We start from the raw sequence: 15,438 nt of genomic DNA on the forward strand, positions 1-15,438 counted from the left end.
GAGTACGATTTGATAGCCGTCGGCGGAAGCGGCGATATAGAGGAGATTGTACACGAGAACGGCCTGTGCCCTGGGTTAGCAGGAATGTTATGTCTCTTTGTTTATTGAGGATTATAGTTTAGGACTGACCTTTTTGAACTTCTTGACCGTGTCCCAAATACCTAGAATATTATGGTCGGACTTGAGAACCACACTATGCTGGCTGATCTCGTTATGCTTGACTGGCGGCTTTGCTTCGGTATCGGGAGGTTTGGGCGCCAAATTTCCAATTCGAGGTTGTGAGATAACCTGTGGGATAGCCTCCTGTGGGATAGCCTCCTGTGGGATAGCCTCCTGTGGGATAACCTCTAATGGGGAGAGACTGCAGGCATACAAAAGAGATAGACTCTTAATTCTTAAGCTAGGTGAACCCCTACATAATCACCATTCAAGGGGAGACGAGTGTTTAAAGCATCTAAACACATCGCGGTTAAATGCCTACGACTTGGTGCATTATGAACCGACTCCAACAGAATATATGACCAGCCTCTAGTGATTATCACAAAAGCTGATCAATATCTGGTCTGCTTTTGTCTGAGAGAGTTCGATAACCATTGGCCCCGGACCGAAAGCGAGTAGGTCGACGTTAATCTCCAAAACCTGGGGAAAGCTGGGGTTAACCGGACTTGGCTCCCTATAGTGCCCAGCGACTGGCTTTGCATACTACTACTCCTCACGAACTGCCCCTGAGATACGTAAAGGACCAGGGAGGCAAACTAGTAACTCGGGACATGTCTCCACCGAAGGACTCCAAAATGTGCCATCTACTGCCAAGATCCCTGCCTTACACCCTGGAGAGCTACAGCAGAGTGACCAGCTGTTATAGCAGTTTGAAGTCATTCAAACGTTGACTGCCTACTGGACTTGAGCGAGTTGGTGTGTCTTGAACTCTCGGATATATGATGTTTCAGAGTGCCACTCTCACTCAGTGATATCAGGACAGGTCCTGACAATACGTTCCAAGATATGTATGTTCGGATCGCAGCTGTCAGCGCGGAGCATCACCACAATGGTTTTGTAATCTTTCACAGTCGTCCCAGAATCTCTAGGCGATTCGAATCTACTACGGCGTAATTAAGCCTCACCAAGATCGCATGTGAAGTCTCAGCTAATAGTGTTCCTAACCTAGGAAGGGATGGGTTCAGGCTTCGTACACGCTGGCCATCTCCCGCAACGGACAGGAGGAAACCTTCAACGTCACTTCTTCCGAGTCTGTTCTCGTGCCATGGCCAACCTTGCCACTGCCATCCCGCGAAGTGGTCCACGTCAAGGTGTGCGCCGCGGGTAGAGATGGCTCGCGCACCAACTGGGCACCCCTGGTTATAGAAGCTGCTCTCCTGGAACGCTCGGGATGGGTGGCGAGGCTCATCTCTGGACCCGTTCAAGCCAGGGACGAGCCCAAGCGGCCATTCCGCGTGAGGAAGTCATTTTACTGCCCAAAAGGTGGCTCCGCGAGGCTTTATGCCACCGCGCACGGTATTTACCAAGTGGAAATCAACGGCAGGGTAGTTGGCGGCCAGCTTCTCGCACCGGGCTGGCAGTCCTATAAGCACCGTCTGCACTACCAGACATACGATATATCATCGTATCTGGTAGACGGCGAAAATGTTGTTGGAGCCTACATCGCCGAGGGCTGGTATGCAGGGAGGCTTGGGCGGCCAGGGGTTTCCAATATCTGGGGTGACCGATTGAGCTTCCTCGGTCAGCTGGAAGTCGATGGCCAGGTCGTGTGTGCCACTGAAAGCTCCTGGGAGTGGCTTGGAGGTCCTATCCTGGGGGCGGAAATCTACAACGGTGAGATATTTGATTCGGCTTTGGATGATCCCTCCCCCACGTCCTCGGCATCCCCGAAAGGCCCGGTGGAAGACGTTGGCTTCCCTTCTGCAGAGCTCATCGCCCCCGACGCTGTCCCAGTGAGGCGGGTCATGGAGATAGAGTCCATTGAACTCATCATCACACCAAAAGGAAAGAAGGTGCTGGATTTTGGACAGAACCTTGTTGGCTGGTTGAAGATACTGGTCGATATACCTGGAAAGAGCGGTGATACAGTTGTGGTCAGGCACGCAGAAGTCCTCGAGATTGAGAACAGCCAGGGCCGAGAATACCGTTCACCTTGGAGGAAAGACAAAGGGTTACGAATCAAGATTCTCATGGTACGGCTTCAGGTACGTCACTTCTTACTCGAGACACTGCGTTCAATCCACTGACACATAACTCTCCTTATCTGATTTCAAGGCCATCGTCATCTCCTCTGATCTTCGTCGTACAGGCACTTTCACTTGTTCGCATGCCTCCATTAACCAGCTTCATCAGAACACCGTCTGGTCAATGCGAGGTAATTTTGTCTCAGTCCCAACTGACTGCCCACAGCGTGATGAACGGCTAGGCTGGACAGGCGACATTCAGGTGTTCGCTCCAACCGCGAGTTACCTCTTTGATACTGCTGCCTTTCTTGGCGAGTGGCTGCAAGATCTGGAAGGGGACCAAAGAGAAATGGGAGGCGTAGTGCCCGTGATTGTCCCAAAGATTCCGATCCCACCAAGGCACCCTGAAAGCCGACCGATGGCCGTCTGGGCCGATTGCTCTGTCATAACCCCGTGGGACCTGTACAACTCCTCCGGCGATAGAGCAATACTGGAAAGGCAATGGGAGAGCATGAGGCTGTGGCTCGAACATGGCGTCCCTCGCAACGAACAAGGCTTTTACGCAGGCACCACCCCCCAGTATGGCGACTGGCTGGATCCTCGATCACCACCTCAGCTCCCAGGCCACAGCCCGACCGGTCCCTTCCTGATTGCCAACGCCTACCTGATCCACGTGACGAGGCTTGCCGCAGAAATCGCCACGACACCCAGGCAAGGCTGACGCCGCCACTTCCTACGCCAACAAGGCAGAAGAGATGACTGAGAAGTTCCGTGCCGAGTACGTCACGAAAACGGGCCGCCTGGCGTGTGACACGCAGGCCGCCTACGCTCTCGCCTTGCTCTTCGACCTGTTCGGCACAGAAGAGCAGGCCCAGACCGCCAGGGCGAGGCTCGACTGGGTGGTCCGGTGGGAGGCGTTCGAGATCACCACCCGCTTTGCTGGCACGCCCGTGATCCTGCAGGTGCTCGCCGACCATGGCATGCTCGGCCACGCGTATAGAATGCTGCAGGAGCGTGATTGCCCCAGCTGGCTGTATCCCGTGGGGATGGGCGCGACGACTATCGTGAGTTTACACAGTCTCGAGACTTTCCCCAAGAATTTGGCTAATCAAATCTCGTTCACAGTGGGAGCGTTGGAACTCGATGCTACCTGACAGCGCCATTAATCCGGGACAGATGACTTCGTTTAACCACTACGCCCTTGGCTCCGTGTGTAACTTCCTGCACAGGACGGTCGGGGGCTTGAGTCCTGCCTCGCCCGGTTGGAAGGCCGCTCTGGTCTCCCCGAGGCCAGGCGGAACGATCCGTCATGCTCACACGTCGTTTGACTCCCCATACGGACCTTATTCCGTCACCTGGAAGATCGAAGGCTCAAGGATGATCACGAATGTCACTGTTCCGCCTAATGGTGAAGCCCGAGTTGTGTTGAGTGGCGTGGACGAAAAGGTGGGCAGTGGCGAGTACACTTTTGAGACGGCGTGGGAGGAGGATCCCGACTGGCCACCTGCACCCATACAAGGCGCGCAGGGTAACGAGGTTCCGGCTTACTTTGTGCCCTGATTAATCGAATATACCCTTCTACTTTATTCGAAGTAAGTCATAGGAGAAATCAGATCAACATGACAAGATAGTAACGATTATACAATCTACTAGCAAATGCTTCCTGAACTATGGTAACCGATGTTCTATATGATATTCGCGGTGAAGAAACACTTGAGCATGTACCCGCAGGTCTCTGGGCTAGATAACAAAACCAGCCCTGCCTGGAGGTGTGTTCAGCAGGAGGCTCATATTTATTAGCCTGGTCTCTGTGACACTGGGGCAAGGAAGAACAAAAAGCTTGAAGACTACAAATGTGGTGGAAGACAGCTACTCACAAGGACGGTAGACTGTACTGGCCAAGGGAATAGACATGATTCAGGATGTCTTCCTCTGAGATATCCTCCTATTGGATAACCAGCTGTAGGGTAACCAGCTACGGGATGCTCACCTGTGGGATAACTTGCTATGGGATAGCCTCCTTTGGGACACCATCCTATGGGATACCCTCTTATGGAATACCCTCCCATGGAATAGTCAAACCTCATGTGGTAATAGTCTTGAACCTTTGGGTAGGATAGCCGCCATTCTATACTTCAGATGAACCCCCCTGGGATAGCATTTTCCTGAGAGGTCTTTTAGGGCAAGACCTGATATCATGTTATATCATGGTTCACTTTTAACTTCCTGTCTAGGATGATCTGCTCTGAGATCATTTCTTTCTTTAGTTGCCTCTTCAGATGCAGTACATACATTGTCCAGGTGCAAGTACCACCTTAGTCTTTGTTTTCCTTCCTTTGAAATCAGTCTGCGTCTACCAGATGCCCGTCTTCCAGCCCTTTTCCATCACCTGATATCGCGGAATCTTTCCAAGTCGAGGGACAGCCCACAAAGACAGTTCATGTTAAATGTCGAGTGGCGATATGAGGCAATATTGAATTTGCCAACTTGGGATTATTGCAGGAGCGAGAAGTTTTCCATATAGACTCCGAGGCCCATTCCCGTACATCGTCTTGAATGCCTGCCGTGTTTTACATAGATTTTGAAGTTTGGTGTTCTACATGTATGAAGTATTTTCCCGATACTCTGGGCTGCTGCCAAATCCTCCTTCTCTGGATTAAGAGCCGCAGGTAACCAGGGGTGGGATTCTGACTTGCTATCACCTCTGGGGACCTTGTCACTGCCTCCCAGGACTATCGTGCTTTGGGTCTAATGCCACTTTTTGAGACGATCATTTCCACTCGTTCCTTCTAGCCGCCTCTCGCCGCCTCAAGTACTGCTCGTGCTCCTCCTGAATCCTCGTCTTCTCATACTGGTCGGCGTCCCTCTTCGTGTCCTTCTGCGCATTTGTCTCGTTCCGCTTCTTCAGCTTGTCCTGAAGGCCAGACCATGCGCCCTTGAAAGCCTGGATGGGGTTGTCCGACTCAGGAGTGCTCTCCGTGGCAGTGGTGTTGATAGTGCGGGGCACCTGGTACTGGATCCCTCCGCTGTTGGCGAACGGGCTGACACGGGGTCCGGCTGGACCGCCGCTCGCGTTTTGCTTCATCTCCTCCAGGGGTGGGAGACCAGCGGCCTTACGGATCCAGGTGACGTGGAAGAAGGTTGTCTGAGCGAATTGGAGGATGGCGGTGGCGGCAAAGTATAGCTGCACGGCGGCGCCCATCTTCCACGTGATGAAGAAGCCGAGTGGGCCGAGGATCCACGGCGTGACTTTCATGAAGGCTGCTTGTTGCGGGTTCATATATGGAATCGCGCGCTGTCACAGGAAGATTGTGTTAGTTTGATGGAGCTGGCTCATATGTGTCCCAAGAGGCGAGGAAAGGAGGACCCTGGACTTGCCTTCATGCTGAGATACATCATGACAGAGCTCACAAGCGGCAGGATCATGTAGGGGTCCGCAACAGTCAAGTCTGTGAACCAAAGTGTTCCAGCAGTGTCGAGACCTGGCACAGGCAGCGAAACCATGCCGGTTGTCAGCCTAAACATGCCGAAGGCTATGGGCGCCTGCAGCATTGGCATGAACATTTTCCAGGCCTTGACGCCGTAGCGCTCGCGCACGAGGCTCATCTGGAGCCGCAGCTGCATCAGCTCGGCGTGGGGCATGGCATTACCGCCAGCAAGAGCCATCACCCACTTCTCCTGAAGCGAGTTGAAGACCGGGTCCTTGCGCATCTTGTTCATCTTGACGCTCTCCTGCTGGGCGACCAGGGCGGGCTGGGCCAGGACGAGACGCACGATGACTGCGAAACCGACGATGGAGGCCCACCATGGGAGGCCACCCCATATGTGAAGATGCTCGATGAACCATTGGCTCATGGCGGTCGGGCCCCAGCCAGTCAAGGCCAAGGTTGTGCAGATAGCCGATCGTTTCGGGGGTGTTGAGGAGAGATGCGCCATCGAGATCCGAGAGTGAGGAGAAGTCGGAGGGGAACTCGGAAGGGGAAGAATAGGGCTCTGAAAAGGACGGCGAGGAAGCGGCTGACTCTGCGGGTGAAGGGGCAGAGCCAGTGGAAGCGAAGCGCGCCTGTCGAGTCGACGAGAGGAGGATGGATTATTGGGAGGAAAGGATGGCGGCGGCTCCTATTCTGCCCTGGGAGGAGATGCTGGCTGGATACGCGCCATGGAAGGGCCTGCCATTGGCCTTGAGACTCGTTCCAAATTGCCTTGTGCTTGCGGCTGTTCTGGCCTGTCGCGGTATTGAGCGACCCGGAGCTCTGGAGAATATCTGCACATGCAATGGTCAGCTCTCCATTTGCGCCGTCATGGATGAGGGATGCTTGGCCGCACGCACTGGATTTTGAAATGCAAGGCCAGGGCTGACCCGCACGAAACCCTTACTTGGAATCATGGCTATCGCTGGAGCTCTGTCGAACTCTGGTGAGCATGTGTCGCTCGTTAGGATCGCGACCGGTGATGCTCGTTAAATTTTAGATGTCGGGCCCAGGCCGGCACCTGGTTCCCGGCCGGCAATGAGGGAGCTTCCAACCTTGGGGTCGAGTGCTAGGTACCGGGGTACTTGGCCGTCTTGGTATCAACCAACACTATTACACTTCATTGGCATCCGTTCTCCAAAAGACTGGTCGGCCAAGGGAAAAGCAAGAGATCTCACATAAGTGTATGTTCGATGCAACGATCCAGTCATCTGGCGTGCCATCAGCATTGCATTGTCATATGAAGCACTAGGTAGCGGGCGAGCGATTGGGAGCTCTAACAGAACTCCGTGACGGACGCCGAGCTGTACTGCTTCTGGCACCTATTGAGTTGCCTGCGTAGCTGTAATTCATGCAACAGAAAAGAGGACTTTTAGAATTTTGCTACGGTGAATAGAGTTTTCCCTGCGGTGATGGTGAATGCAACGCCTGCGCCTCGTTCTTGGCCGGGCTTCATGGGCAACGAACGACGAGCACTGCCCTAGAAGTGCATGGTCTGCTGGAGGTCCCGGCTGGTATTCTGGACTGGATTGATCATTCGCGTCTATATGTAGACCTCTCGGTCTGTTGGATATGCAAAGCTGGACTAAGGCAAATCGCCGCAAGCCATCAGGTATATCCTCCGCCACGCTTGACAGTTCGAAGCGTATGTACAACGAATCGAGATCCTCGAGACCCTTCTCGCACGATAGATATGATGACCATCTCTGCTTCTTTACATTTTCGTCTAGGTCTTGCCGTTGCCGCTCCCGCCGCCACAACAGCCAAGCCGAAGTGCCGCCGCTCTTGCAGGCCCAAAACTTGCTCACCACGCGTCCCGTCCGGCTCGAGGGGGCCAGGCTCTGAGCCTCGGCGGCCCGCCAGCTAAGCCTTCGGGTTGAAGCTGTCTTGGTGATCTGCTAGTCACTCCAGGCTGGTGAGGTCGTCCAGGTCGGGCTGCGTCTTGGGCCTGTCACGCACTTCGATGCCAGGGCCAGCGGGGTGTTGTTGCCGCCTCGACAGGGGGAAGACCTGCGCGAAGGGTATCCTGTTAGTCATGGCCGCTCAACCGAACGGAGGAGGATCACATCCATCTACATACCCTTGTGCCGCTCCATCCTAACCTGAAAGCTGCCTCGTGTGCAAAAAGCTCGCCAAAACCGAGCATCATACCGTTGATGAACGGCAGGAACAGGTTGATCGCGGCGCCGCGTATGATGCCAAACAGGGTCGGCGGCTGGTACAGGACAAGCGGGGGAGAGTTGGAGGACGGTGGCGACGTGGAGATGTCCTCGCCTGCTGAGTACTGCTCGCTGTCGGAGCGGATGGTGACGCCGGACTCGGCCATCGGGTTTGAGGGTTCTTCTGACGCCATTGCGTGGGCAGGACTCTTCGAGTGTAGCAATGCTATAGCGAGGATGCCAATGGCGAGATTGGCTGCAGCTGTTGCTGGTTTGTGATGTGGGCAAGGGTGATCTGGGACCTAAGATCCAGGAGGGCAAGCGGTGTCGTCGGTGTCGGTGATTCCACGCACTCAGTCGGCCGACCTTGGAATGGTGTAGCGGGCCGGCAGCTAGGCGTTCTGGGGGACTGGGGGGCGTGTGACGCTTGACAGCCAGTGAGCTCCGATGGGGACCTGGCCCTAGCTCCCGACCATGTAACCCGCCGTGTCCCTAGATAGCTACTGCTGGTAGCCACGACGGAATGGGACGGGAAACGGAAGTGTACGACGGTTCAATATCTTCCTTATGATTTTGATGTTCTGATAGTGTTCCACACTAACGTGGCAAGTTCTGGGTGTGGCAGCATTTTATTTGCTGCTGTGTTGCTTCAGAGCAATGAGCGAGCGAAAGATGGAGAGAGCATCTCCAAGTGTGGTCTCTATCTACCTAGGTACCCAGGTACCTGCTCAGCTGGTCCCTAAGCTTCCTGTTACATCTCCTGTGAGGACCAATTTTGATGAGATACACCCTTCATAGGAGCCATAGGTGTCTCTCATATGCCAAACAAGTGAAATTCGTAACTGATCTCCTTCTGGTTCATAACTCCGTGCGTTTGTAAACAGGATGTGCTAGCCATTGTATTCAGGTACCAGACTACCCTGTCATTTTACCTAGGCACTTGGCCACTTAGGCAGCTTGGAAGCTTCGTCATAGCGGGGTGCCTGCCGGGACAGGTGCGAGTTTGGGGACGATCGCGGGGTGGTGCTGGTCAAGACTCCAGCTGCCTGCAGGGCCTCTGGAACTTTCCCTTACATCGGGAGGCAACTTATTTCCCATCCTCCTCAGCTTTCACAAGCTTTCAGACTTGTGACAAACCTACCCCTGTGTAATTCTCAAACCTCAAGCCCTGCTCAGGCACACCCAGAGTTGCAAAGCCACACATAGCAACACACCTCGCTTCGACACAGCGACCTTGTGTGAAAGCATCAGAGCAGGCCTTACTCCTAACCAGCCACCGAAATCAGCAATCATGGCAGATCACGACGACCTCGTCATGCAGTTCTGCGAGCTCACCGGTGCCAGTGCCGATCGGGTATGTACTCAACGTTTTTTGGCTGGACTGGAGAAGCACATGGAGATCGACCCTCTAACTGCGAACAGGCCGCGGAGTATCTCGAGGCCAGCAGTTGGAACATTTCCGCTGCCGTTGGTTCCTTTTTCGCCGACGACGAGGATGAGGCTGCTGGTGGCGCCGGCAGTTCCTCCCAGCCTGCACCAGAACCCGCGTACAGCGGCCCCAGAACTCTCGACGGCCGACCCGCCCCTCAATCCGCCCTTCCCTCCTCCAGTTCTGCCTCGAAGAAACCCGCTAAGAAGAAGGGTCTGGCGACTTTGAGCTCCCTTGGAGGTGGAGGTGGTCACGATCACGATGATGACGATGATGACGAAGAGGAGGACGACCTGGCTGATCGCAGAGGACCCAGAGATTTGTTTGCTGGTGGTGAGAAGTCCGGCCTTGCTGTTCAAGACCCTGGTCGAAACCCCGCAGACCCCCAGAACGTCATCAAGGACATTCTCGCAAAGGCGAAGGCGTACGTTTCGGACCTCTCCATTGCGTGGCCTCTTCATTCTCTTGAACTAAGAGCGAGAAGCTGACAGGAAGCATATAGAAACGCGAAGCGTGCCCCCAGTGAGGAAGACGCCCCCGGTCCATCCCAGTCGTCCAACTTCCGAGGCGCCGGCACCACGGTTGGCGGCGAGGGCACCGACTCTCGAACCATTCCCGACCCGTCAAGCTCGCGTGCTCCTGCCCGCGGCAGTGAGGAGCTTCCCGTGGTGACGCGCACTCTTCACCTGTGGCGCGACGGCTTTTCTATCGAAGACGGCCCTCTGCGCCGCTACGACGACCCCGAGCACGCCATGGACCTGCAGATGATCCGCACAGGCCGCGCACCCCTTCACTTGATGGAAGTGGAGCATGGCCAGCGTTGTGACGTGCGCCTCCAGCAGCACGAGGAGGACTGGCACCAGCTCCCACGCATCTACAAGCCCTTTGGAGGACAGGGACGCCGGCTGGGAAGCCCAGTTCCCGGTGACGGCAACGCGGCATCCGCCTCCGTGCAGACGGCCACAGCTCCTGCTGCAAGCAGTGCGCCTGCTGCTGCCCCTGCCCCGGTCGCAGATGTCGACAGCAGCCAGCCAAGTGTTGCTATCCGCTTCCAGATGCCTGACGGCTCAAGACTGCCCGCCCGCTTCAACCTGACACACACGATTGGCGACCTCTACCAGTTCGCCCGCAGTGCGTCGGCTGAGACCCGCAGTCGTGCCTTCATCGTCCAGTCGACCTTCCCGAGCAAGGAGTACACAGACCACAGCCAGAAGTTGGAGGAGGTCGACGCTTTCAAGCGGGGTGGTATTGCCGTGGTCAAGTGGGCTTAGGTTGTGTTGGCTCAGAGTAAGGAGTGAAGGCGGCAAAAAGCAGCATGACGAGCAAGGTCGGCGTTATGGCGTGAAAACTTTGGCACGGTTCCATAGACTGTCTAATAGACACCGAGGACTGAGAAGAGAGATGCTGCCTTGGACTTGCCTTGAGCACAATCTCTCACTACTGGATCCATTCTTAATAATCTGGCCGTCTTCTTTTTTACTACTTTAAATTTGCCCCTCGTAGAGCCGTGTTGTTGTCTACTTGACTCCATGAGGACGTGCTGCTCGCCATTTACGAGGTCTTGGAGGGGCCGTCACTCCAAGTACTGGCCCAGTGTTTCCCAATATTTCTCCGTTCAACACAACAATTGATGCATCTTGAGATCATGTGGAAAGTCATTGATGACTACAATTTCGTGGCGTCATACCGCGGGAAGCAAAAGCCGTTCCGCTCTTGACCACAGATACAACGGACGAACTGTCCTGGTCAACTACATTTCTTGCTACCCTTGAGCCTACGTTGGCTGCAGCTGTCTAAGTTGGGCCAACTCATCGAGCGCTGCCCCACGAAACGGCAACTCATTCACGCAAGAACATGCCAAAGTCCAACGTCAAGCTTGCTCAATAGAAACAAGCGCAATGTTGAAAGACGAACGGACGATTCGATTCATTAAACCCTAGTGACTAGAATCCAGAGGCTGCCTGCCTGCCTGTGTGTCCGTCCGCAGTGTAAAAGCTCGGATTGGGAGCTTGTAAAACCAACCGTTTGTACCTGTACATTCTCTGTCTATCTTTCCTCCGTTCGCCGTCTTGGGGTACTTGCGAGGTGATGCAGAGCCGAAAAAGAGAATTGGATGTGCAGTCCTGTGAAAACCGCGGAGGTGCCCGCGATGAGTCATCGTCGTCCATCTGTCGCGATGCAAGGCGATACGATGAGTCGTAACTGGTCGCATCTGACAAGAAGAGGCTTTTTGGTTGGGGAGGGGGTGTTGTGCAAATACTGAAACAGGGAATCCTTCAACGCCGATTTCGTGTTGGATGCTCAACGAGGCAAACACTGGGGTATCGTAGGAATTCCGGTCAACTGAGAAATGCCACGCCATGCAATGAGAAGAAATGTGATCCGATTCGATCTAGTGTGGTCATTCAGGATCGTCACGTCGTAACGGGGCGGGTGAGTGATGTACAGCCCTCATGGTCGCAGAGACTTCAGAGGGAATAGGGTGATTCTGGTCGGCAATGTGCTCGGCAATGTGCTCAGGCAGCAGGGGCAGTAGATGGGCCGCCAGGCTGCGCGCCAAAGTCGCGCTCGTCGTCCTGAGCGTGCACTTGCTCGTCGCCGCTGACTTCCAGTCCGCCCATGGCCGCAGAGAGTCCCTTAGAGTCGCTGCCCTTAGCAGAACCGGCGACGGAGCCCTTAGCATCCTTCGCGGGAGGCGCGTCAAGCCGCTCGAAGTACGACGCCGCGATGCGCGTGTTGAGCCTCGCAGAGTTGAAGCGGGCCTCGCCAGGCGGCAGGACCAGCTGGATGTAGGTGTTGGTCGTGAAGGTCATGATGATGAAGCTGAAGAGGGCGCCGAGGTTGAGCTGGAATTCCTTGAACTGGTCCGAGTTGCGCGAGGTGCCGCTCCAGATGGCGAGTCGGTTCTTGAACGTCTTCATGAAGTTGGAGAGTTTCTCTTCCCGGTCCTTGTGCGGGTTTCGCTGGCCTTCCTCGGACTTCCAGGATGAGACGACGAGAAACGAGGTGCGCTCGTACAGGAGGATCTCCTCGGCCTCGATGGCACGACCCAGTGCGGCCAACTCCTGCTCGATGACGGCGAGGTTGGGGATGAGGTCATGAATGATGGAGGACCACGCCTTGTACAGAGACTGGTCCCAGATGGACGTCGCGAACGGCTGGATGTCGAGTCGAGCGGGACCAGCCAGGCCAGCGATATTCTGCAGGGCCTCGGAGGTCTTGTTGCGGACGAGACGGACGCGCTCGTTGAAGACCGACTCCTTCATGTTCGGCATGATGAGGTCCATCTTGTGGACCAGGACGAAGACCTTTGCGGCCGGGGAGTACTGGGCGAGTGCGGAGACGATGGACACGTAAGTAGCGAGATCGCGATCGACGTCGCGACTCTCTATGTCGAAGACGTAGATGAGCACGCCGACGTGGCTGAAGACGTGCGCGCGCTGCTGGTTGATGTAGTTCTCCATGAAGGCCTCCTGGCCTCCGCAGTCCCACAGGTTCAGAGTCAGGTTGCCGAGGAACTTGACGTGCGACAGATCGACGTCGATCGTCGCGCCGCTGTGTGAGTCGTTTGGTCAGCAGCGACTTCATCGCCAGTGAGGGGCACAACACGCAAGCTCGACAGAAACGCGAAACAAACGCGAAACAAACAACGGTCCACGTCAAGAAAGACTGACTCTCGTATAGCTCATGGCAGGAGAAATGAAAACGAGCGAGCGCAATGATTGAGGAGGTGAGAATGAAGCGAGGGGCACGGTGAGAAGTGAGTGAGGAGTGCTTACAGACGCCTGGTGTCAACGGCAAGATAGTTTGAGAAGATGATACTTCTCATGCTGCTCTTTCCAGAGCCGCTCTTGCCCATGAGCAAGACCTTTCTCTTCTTCGCCTTCTTGAGCTGCTCCGACGGCGGAGACAGCGAGGAGCCCGCGGCGACGGCGGGAGCAGGGGCCGAGCCCATAGGGGACGGCGCGTCCATTTCGAAGGGGAAGATTGCCTCCGAGGAGGCGACGGAGGGAACGAGGGTTGAGGACGAGGACGAGGGCGAGGGCGAGAGCGAGGGCGAAGATGGTTGTTGTTGTTGTTGCTGCTGCTGCTCCAGACGGCTGGTGAGAGGGTTGATACCCTTCACCAGAGTTGGGAACTCCATGCGATTGGAGTCCATTGTGGCGCAGCTTGATGAACGGAGCAGAAAGTGAACCGTGCACGAAGTCCTCGCGGCGTTTTAAGTCTAGCCGTGGTACCTTCTGTGGCGCAGGTGGGGACCCAAGCTTTCTCACATGGGTGCCTAGCTTACCCCCTTTGCTCTACCTATACCTCCGACCAAGGTCATCCCTAATGTGGTTTGGACCACGTAATGAACTACTCTTGCATAGAATGTCTTCGTGTCTCGCCATATTTCTATTGTGATGCCGTGAATTTCCAATCACAAAGATCCAGTACCATACACTGCCTTTAAAGCGGCATGACACTCATGGAGGGTTGTTCACGTCCCACTCTGGAGTTTGTTCTGCCCCGGCGAGCCAGCCTACCTCCTCCCAGCTTTCACAAAGAAGATGGGCTACATGCTCCCTTCAGTCTCCGCTTTTCCTATGAAACTAATGAAACTGGACAATTTATTTTGTTCTGCCACTTTGTGCGATGGTGAGCCACCTGACTGCATGCTTCTACGCGTCTCATGGAGTGGTCCCCCTCACTTGAGCAGCGACCACATGTTCAACTCACCATTTACCGGTCCTAACACCACCATTGAGCTTGATACCATTTGGGGTGCCACGTTATTACGAAAAGCTTGATACTGACTCCCTTGTTCTCCGGCTGTTTCGTTCTGGGTGGCTGCCGTTGATTGGTATTGCCGTATTGGAGCCAGCACACATGAGCACCCTCCAAATTTGGCTGCAATGTCAGTTCCGTCAGACCGTATCTGACGCATTCCTGGATCTAATCTAAGCTGGAAGACGTCACACATGTCGGTTTTCTGGATATGGATATATTTGCAGCGAGAAAGATGGTCTCGTTCGCCTGTCCTCAAGGGCAACAAGTGATACTGAGACGGGTGTCTCCCGACGTTGTATGACAGCTAACGGCACATTTGTACGTGATGGTCTACTCTCACAGGAGACGAAGTCCGGAGGGCCGAGGTGACAAATTTCTGCTTTGAAAGTTCCGGTTTGTCACGTCTTGCTATGGCTGTGCTCCCTTGGGATCTTATAACTTCGTTTGGAGGGTAGACCGTCCTACCTTCAATTCTCCTCTGCTTCTCTTCCTCACATTCACCACATCGCAGTTCATTCATCGCGAAAGAAACGAGATTTCTTATTTCTGTGCTTCATGATGTTCGCAGTAAGACTGCTGTCTTCAATCGTATGCCTCTCAGGAGGCGCTTTTTCTCACATGCTTCTCGCTTACCCGCCAGCTCTTCGGTACAAAGGCAACCCATATTCCGGGAATGATATTGATTATTCTCTCACAAACCCTCTGAACGAGGACGGGTCAGATTACCCATGCAAGGGAAGCCTCAAACTCCTAGGGACATCGGAGGCAACCCCGGTCGCCAACTGGATAGCAGGCCAGATTTACAACCTGACACTAGAAGGCGGCTCTACACACGATGGAGGTTCGTGTCAAGCTGCCATATCAACAGATTCGGGGGCAAATTTCCATGTCATTCACTCCTGGGAGGGTGGCTGTCCAGTCAGTGGTGCAGCATCCAGCTCGTTTTCCTTCACGCTCCCCTCTGACACAACGTCGTCCGATCAAGCCGTGTTTGCCTGGACCTGGTTCAACAAGATAGGAAACAGGGAGATGTACATGAACTGCGCTGTTGTTACTATCTCAGGTGGGCAGGCTGGGACACAGCCGACCTCATTTGTTGACAGGCCTGGCATTTTCGTCGCCAACATCAACGGCTGCAAGAACACGGAGGGAGTTGATACTAAGTTCCCCTCTCCGGGGCCAGATGTTTCCGTCAACGACCCTGCTGCTCAAATACCGACAGGACCTGCTTGTGCGAGCCCGACTGCCTCTAGTGCACCGGGGAATTCACCCAACTCATCCACGAGCTATGGCCTCAAACGTAAGTGTCCCTGAGATCGACAGTATTTGGAACATTACGCTAACTATTCCCAATAGTTCGGGTAGGTTTGCAATTCATCTCGAGCTTGCTACCTATTTCTTTGGTTCGCGTACTCGCTCTCATCTAA

At 54.7% G+C, this 15,438-nt stretch overlaps 5 protein-coding genes across 5 annotated transcripts; 2 read left to right on the forward strand and 3 right to left on the reverse strand.

Annotated features, from left to right (window-relative positions):
- Positions 1–1,048: 1,048 nt before the first annotated feature.
- INS49_015321 (uncharacterized protein) lies at positions 1,049–3,743 on the forward strand (the record flags this gene model as incomplete). The annotated part of the gene is made up of 6 exons (XM_043176003.1): positions 1,049–1,056; positions 1,169–2,204; positions 2,275–2,358; positions 2,410–2,856; positions 2,930–3,247; positions 3,309–3,743. The coding sequence occupies 6 exons, from the start codon at positions 1,049–1,051 to the stop codon at positions 3,741–3,743; spliced, it is 2,328 nt and encodes a 775-aa protein (XP_043019458.1).
- A 1,210-nt stretch (positions 3,744–4,953) lies between these two features.
- Positions 4,954–6,119, reverse strand: INS49_015322 (uncharacterized protein; the record flags this gene model as incomplete). The annotated part of the gene is made up of 2 exons (XM_043176004.1): positions 4,954–5,478; positions 5,685–6,119. The coding sequence occupies 2 exons, from the start codon at positions 6,117–6,119 to the stop codon at positions 4,954–4,956; spliced, it is 960 nt and encodes a 319-aa protein (XP_043019459.1).
- A 1,436-nt stretch (positions 6,120–7,555) lies between these two features.
- INS49_015323 (uncharacterized protein) lies at positions 7,556–8,006 on the reverse strand (the record flags this gene model as incomplete). The annotated part of the gene is made up of 2 exons (XM_043176005.1): positions 7,556–7,663; positions 7,734–8,006. The coding sequence occupies 2 exons, from the start codon at positions 8,004–8,006 to the stop codon at positions 7,556–7,558; spliced, it is 381 nt and encodes a 126-aa protein (XP_043019460.1).
- Positions 8,007–9,103: 1,097 nt separating this feature from the next.
- On the forward strand, positions 9,104–10,512 carry INS49_015324 (uncharacterized protein; the record flags this gene model as incomplete). Its single annotated transcript, XM_043176006.1, has 3 exons — positions 9,104–9,166; positions 9,235–9,665; positions 9,744–10,512. The coding sequence occupies 3 exons, from the start codon at positions 9,104–9,106 to the stop codon at positions 10,510–10,512; spliced, it is 1,263 nt and encodes a 420-aa protein (XP_043019461.1).
- Positions 10,513–11,757: 1,245 nt separating this feature from the next.
- Positions 11,758–13,400, reverse strand: INS49_015325 (uncharacterized protein; the record flags this gene model as incomplete). Its single annotated transcript, XM_043176007.1, has 2 exons — positions 11,758–12,796; positions 13,021–13,400. 2 exons carry the CDS (start codon positions 13,398–13,400, stop codon positions 11,758–11,760), a joined length of 1,419 nt encoding a protein of 472 aa, XP_043019462.1.
- Between the last annotated feature and the right edge of the window lie 2,038 nt (positions 13,401–15,438).

This window comes from Diaporthe citri, assembly GCF_014595645.1.
Source record: "Diaporthe citri strain NFHF-8-4 chromosome Unknown scaffold_9, whole genome shotgun sequence".
NCBI lineage: Eukaryota > Fungi > Ascomycota > Sordariomycetes > Diaporthales > Diaporthaceae > Diaporthe > Diaporthe citri.